This window comes from Limulus polyphemus, unplaced genomic scaffold (assembly GCF_000517525.1).
Source record: "Limulus polyphemus unplaced genomic scaffold, Limulus_polyphemus-2.1.2 Scaffold2660, whole genome shotgun sequence".
NCBI lineage: Eukaryota > Metazoa > Arthropoda > Merostomata > Xiphosura > Limulidae > Limulus > Limulus polyphemus.
In genome coordinates, this window is record NW_013668270.1 from 87,626 (window position 1) to 93,814 (window position 6,189).

At 31.0% G+C, this 6,189-nt stretch overlaps 1 protein-coding gene across 1 annotated transcript in view; it reads right to left on the minus strand.

The window, feature by feature from the left end:
- Positions 1 to 418: 418 nt before the first annotated feature.
- LOC106467558 (synaptic vesicle membrane protein VAT-1 homolog-like) overlaps positions 419 to 6,189 on the minus strand; it is a 21,205-nt gene continuing 15,434 nt past the window's right edge. Inside the window, exons 7-10 of the mRNA XM_013927919.2 lie at positions 5,050 to 5,244; positions 3,803 to 3,898; positions 1,995 to 2,121; positions 419 to 1,645 (exon numbers count right to left, since the gene is read on the minus strand). Of these exons, the coding sequence (XP_013783373.1) occupies positions 1,635 to 1,645; positions 1,995 to 2,121; positions 3,803 to 3,898; positions 5,050 to 5,244 (429 nt within the window). The 3' untranslated portion in view covers positions 419 to 1,634. The remainder of the gene's footprint in view (positions 1,646 to 1,994; positions 2,122 to 3,802; positions 3,899 to 5,049; positions 5,245 to 6,189) is intronic.

Genomic DNA, 6,189 nt, shown 5'->3' on the forward strand with positions numbered 1-6,189 from the left:
GGGGGAGTAACAAAAACACTTAACAGTCACTGAAGTTAAAGTAAACAACTGCTTGCACATATCAAGCTAGTTATTCTTAGTAAAAAAATTGCTGCTTCCTGAACCTGTTTCACTCATATTATACAAATGATAAAAATAGAGAAAAACTGAATATTAATTTAATATGTTACAATATTTATTGGAATTTTTTGCACTATGGAATTGACAATACAAGAAGTCCCCTTAAAAACTAAGTTTTACAAAAATAACTTGAAGGGACTTAATTAAATGCATTCATGACTATTAAAGAATGTTCAAAACTTCAGAATAGCAGAACATAGTGACTATCTGAAATTTGTTTTTTTTTATCATTTTATAGAAGATAGTTTTGTGATGATGCTATGCTAATGACACACAGGATAATAAATTGCAAGACCAGAACCATATCAATTTTATTTATTTTTTTTTACATCAAAGTTCAAAAACAGAAAAATAACATCAAAATATACACCACAATAACAGTGGCAATAACATTCACATAGCAAATCACTTCACATTTTATCTGAAAACATTTAAAAGCAGAAAAATATGTTGGTTCATGACTGAATTAAAAGACTGAGTATCAATCTTCACAAAATCATCTCACAGCTTTAAAGTTGAAACTCCATTCAAAAGTCTTTAAATGTATATCTAATCCTGCAAGTTTAAACAATTACGAAATGTATAAAAAATAAATTGAGCAATAAGCTGGTAAATGCAAAAATTAATTGTGACCTAAGCCATCTCTGAGGTGTCATGATTCTCAAAATATTATGCACCTAACATTTGGATGTATTTATGCTTATATACAAACCACTTACTTTAAACACCTCAAACTTAGATTAGCAATGACTTGAGATAACAAAGAACAAAACAAAACAAAAAGTAAAAAATAGGATATATTTTGTGATCCCTCCAAAAGAAATTAAACAAAGGAATCCATATATTATTGTTTAAAAATTTAATGTCAAAAGAATAAAGATTAATCATCAAAACTGTATTTACTTGATTATAAAAATGGAATTAATTTGCTCATTTCTTTGAAGTTATATTGACTAGGCCTAAATGAAAAAAGTTATTACAAAATGACTTCCACTTTTGTGATATTTATTGGATAAATCACAGGTTATAAAAAGCCCTTAGAAAACAATATCTTATATAAGAAATCATAACAAATCAGAAAAAATATTAATTCACTTTGAGAGAAAAAAAAATGCAGTTTCCTAATCATTAAATTTAAGCACAGAAGAAAATCTTTATCATGACCAATAGTAAGATTCAGTTCAGAACCACAGCAATATTTAAATATACACGATTTGTTACCTGACCATTAATCTAAAACAATATCCACACAGAATAATAATTTTTCCAGAATTCTCCAAATGCTAATTTCTTTGAAATACCCAGACAAACTTTAACATGTCAATAAAGTTAGAGATTCAGCATGTAAGTAAACACCAATACAAGGTAAAGCAGAACAAACCCAGCACAATACAAAGTGATACAAAAGCATCCATGTGGATCATAACGTAGATGTGACCAGGTGAAGCTTCTTTGGGAATGAGGACGACAGCCTGAAGCTGATGTTTTTACTTTAATTTTCAGCATTTCAAGCTTTATTCAGCAGCTGTAAAATTAAATACATATTTTTAAAAACAATTTAAACTGTTTAAGGCAGGAAAACAATAAAGTCATCAACAAATCCAAGTGTTTCCTATCAAGAATTTTTTTTAAGTGTGCAAAACGTCAAAAACTTCAAGAACACTATAAAAACTTTGCTTTGACATTGTCTGTATAAGTAATAGTTTCTTTTGATAAAAGAAACAATAACATGCTACATAGATATATCATAAGCAATCATTTCACATATATTATATAAAAATATTAGGCATTCAGAGATATAGAAGTTAGCTACTATAATACTATTTATGCTTGTTTGAACAATAATTACTAAATTGAACAAAATGAACACTTACAAGCAGGAGCAGAGGAATCACCTTGCTTGTTTTCTTTTTCAGCATTTGTATTTTCTCCAACAGATGTTTCTCCTGCAGCCTTGCCATCTTTTTCTTTTTCTTTATCCTTTTCCTTACTACCTTTGGTCTATTTTATGAAGAAAGTTTAGAACTTTACTTCACATGAAATATCAGTAATTTGAGACAGACTTAAAAATTATGCTTTTTCAAAACATTTATGTAAGTGTTGATATGAAAAAAAAGTGTTTTATAAATGAATTTTCACTGCTACTCCTTGAATATTCTTGAAAGATATCAATTAAAATTTTTTTTGAAATAAATGCACCATGTTCACTCATTCAGTGAAAAAAAAAAATGTCAGTTGACTATTACTTTCAAATTTCTAATGTTTAGTTTCATAGTAATTCCAAAAGAACTACTGAAAACTGGCATATACAAAGGGTTGAGTACGTTATATTAAAACAATTTTGTTATGAGAGTTATGAGACAACCACAGCAGATATGCAGTCGTGATGGGACAGCATGCATAAGAACTAAATTTTGACATTGTTTGAAAATTAAGTAGTTGTACCACCCACAATTTATTGTTTTTGTGTCTGTCTGTCTGTGTCTTGTACTTAAATGGTATTGGAAAAAAGATATGAATCAACTTGGGCACCAGGACCATCCAGAAAAATATGTGATAAGATGTACCCCATCCATGGTAAACAGTTGACATTTTGCAACAGGTGAGAATCCAAACAAAGATTAGTTTGAAAAGCCACCCATCTATCCCAGGAAACAGTATGCAACATAAGCAAGATGGATTTCTACCTCAAAACAAGAACGTCCGGATTAACCAAGATAAGGGTTCCAGTTATACCTCCCATTTAACCACTGTGTACCTCAAGCAGTTGGAGAAAGAAATGGGTATCCTATTCCACATAAAAGACAATGGTAGAATTGCTAGACATACGTTTTGGAAAACTTTGCCATGGGATGGTCGAAATGGGAGCTGAGAAAATCATTCACCTAAATTAGATGGATTGTGAAAAGTAGCAGGGTTTGTTTGTCATTCAGCACAAAGCTACACAATGGACTACCCGTGCTGTGCCCACCAAAAATATTCAAATCCAGATTTTAGCAACATGAACCTTTTGCCCTCACAAAAGCAAGCAGTAGGGAGTGGTGTGCTTTTGGAGACTTAATAGCCTTACAGCAAAATCTTTTGCAGTAGAAACTACACTACAAGGCTGCTGCCAAGATGCATGCATGATCATTAGACATAGCATGACCAGACAAGAGGAGGTTCCAAAATTATTTTAATGTACTAAAATCTGTACATTTTCATATAAACTTTTCTGCTGCCATATAGCTCAAGTTATTTATTAATACATACCAATATGATTCAAGTTACTTGCAGTGAGAAAGTTAATAGATCTTAGTTTGTCAAAAAAACACTTGCTACTTTTATTATTTTTGACTAGCTTCAGCAACAGATGGCAGTGTTGATTTCACTGAAAAAAGTGGAACCATATTTGTTGATGAAAAAGTCAATGTTTTCTGTAACTAAACAACATTGTTTTATTATGTAAATTTCACAACCTACACATACTGTTTAAACATTACATAATTCCTTCTATAATTTTCTAATAATTCTTATGAAATAACTAGTCTTAAATTTTTTAAGTTAAAAAACAATCAGGCTCTCATCCTGAAAATTCACTGTTGGGAGCTCAGTCCACAATATTAAATTTTAATTCTCCATCTAGCAGTTACTCAAGATAAATTATGCTATACATTTATATATTTAACCACAAGTAGTTTACCTGTAACTTGGGTTTAGGTTTGGGTTCCTTACTTGGGTCTAAAGTAATTTTACCCACATTTTTACGATCATGCAGTTTTTGCATTGCCTCTGGGACCTGAAATTTGAAGAATACACATTTATCCCAAAATTGAAATACTGTTAACAAAAATTATGAATAAGACTTCCAATTTCAACTTTATAGCATTTTTGTGGTTGAGACATGCATTATATAACTTAAAAATAAGATTTTAGGTATTAGAAATTTACATTTTCTTACACTTTTGGGTAGGAAATAGATGCTTAAAGAATAAAATAAGCTGAATTACACTCCACCACAATATACAGGATGGTCCAGCAAAATATCCCACTGATATCTTATGGGAAGAATATAATACACTGAAATTTTTGGATAATCATATTTCATAGTTGCTGGAAGACACGAGGAAACTTAAAATTCACATTGTTACAAGGTAAGCATTCCATTTCAGTGATGCATGTTTGCATCATTAGAGTATTACATTCGTCCTATAAGAAACCAGTGGGGTATCTTATTGGATCACTAAATTTCTACTTTAAAATAATTCACAAATACAAGCAAGGAAATCCTTTTCTTTTCAAACTGAATTTATTCAAAGTATTAACTTATCTTCCAGTTTCAGGTATACGATTTAAGAACTTCAGATATCATGAACTAGTTTAAAATACTGACACTGAGAAGTTGGTAACAAACAATGATGTACAAATTAGACTTGATAAAGGTGTTCTAACAAGATTAGAAGCTCCAAGAGCATATAAAATTTAAAAAGATACGTCTTAATTCTTCCAATAAAACTATTCTGGGGCCAAAACAAGACTACGTATTGTGCCCTGGATATTTGGTCATTTAGCGATATACTATCATTCTTAATGTGTGGAGCATTTATAATGTGTTATAAACAAACATGTGCTAGCAAAAGTGTTATTGTTTATCTGAGTGGATTGTAATCTTGTGAATAGGATAATAATACAATTGTATCTTAATAAAGTTAACTTAGATGCCATTGATATAACTTGCCCCGAGAGAGATTTGGGAATATTTTAGGTACAAAAATATGTTGAAAAATCATGTTACATTCCAGATGTTCACGCAATTCTGTCTTGACAAGATAGATCAGTTTTTTTGTTTGTTAAGATACATCTTGTTTAAAATCCATAATTGAAGTACCAAGATGGAAAAAAGTAATAACTAATGTCACATTTTATTAGGCTTAAAAATTTGTTTCTTACATCTTCAAATGCCCATGTGGAATCCACAACTGGCTTTATTTGTCCATCCTCCCACATCTTGAAGACCTTGTTGACAACTCCACGGACATATTCATGAGCACCTTGCTGATATAGGAGATGACGCAGCTGGAATCCTGACATGGAGCGGTTCTCATCAAAGAGCTTCATTGGGTTGACCTTATCCACTTGCCACCACTAAACATTTATACAGCCATTTTAATACTTTGTAGAATATTTGGGATAGGTTAAATTCCAACCTAACACATTATGTTATCCCCTTTAAAAAGAATTAGGAAATTTCTTTTTTCATGAAGAAATTTAAGGTAGCACTGACCTTTAAAACTGGGCAAATGTACGTGCTGAGGAAATACTGTTAAGTACTTCTTGTAACCTTCAAGTTGAGCACAAAACAAAAGCATGTCACAATCTCTGAAAGTACACTTTCAGTAATGTCTATCGTGGCAGGGATAAAGAAATATATAACAAGCAGTTTTAACACCATAACTTTAGTTAGAGCATGTGTATCAAATTCAACTTTTTTATCATTCCTTTTGAACATCCTCATACCTTGAATTAAAAACTACAAATTTTCTGCAATGGTAGATTTTTTTTTTCATTTAAAAAAATTCAAGCTATGAAAGAGTAACAAGTGTGCTAAGTTCATGCTGATATTAGCCGTAATGGTAAAGTTATCATGCTAATAAATTGGTAACCCCAGAGAAAGCTGCATTTTGAGAAAATAGCAGTTAAGTTTTTGTACTTAAATGTCAAAGCTTTTAGCAAACGTGTGCATTTAACACATTTAAGCATTTCCTCAGCATGCAAGTTTACCCAGTTTTAACAGTCAGTACCACCTTAAGTGTTCTTAATAACACAATGAAAAATAAGTCTGTACATCTTACATTTTTTTCACTAAAAACTTAAGTGGTTGTGATAGAAAAAGTGCTATACTATTTCTGTTTTATGCAGATAAAGACAATGCTGTATTAAGTGAGCATTTTTATATGAAAAAGTGCCCATGTACAAAAAAATTTTTTTTAGCCAAGATTAACACTTGCCAAAATCTGTTTAACTCATTCAGCACAGGTTTGGTCCCTGGGACTGACCTCTTAACCATTTTGTGCTTGTTATAGTTTTCAT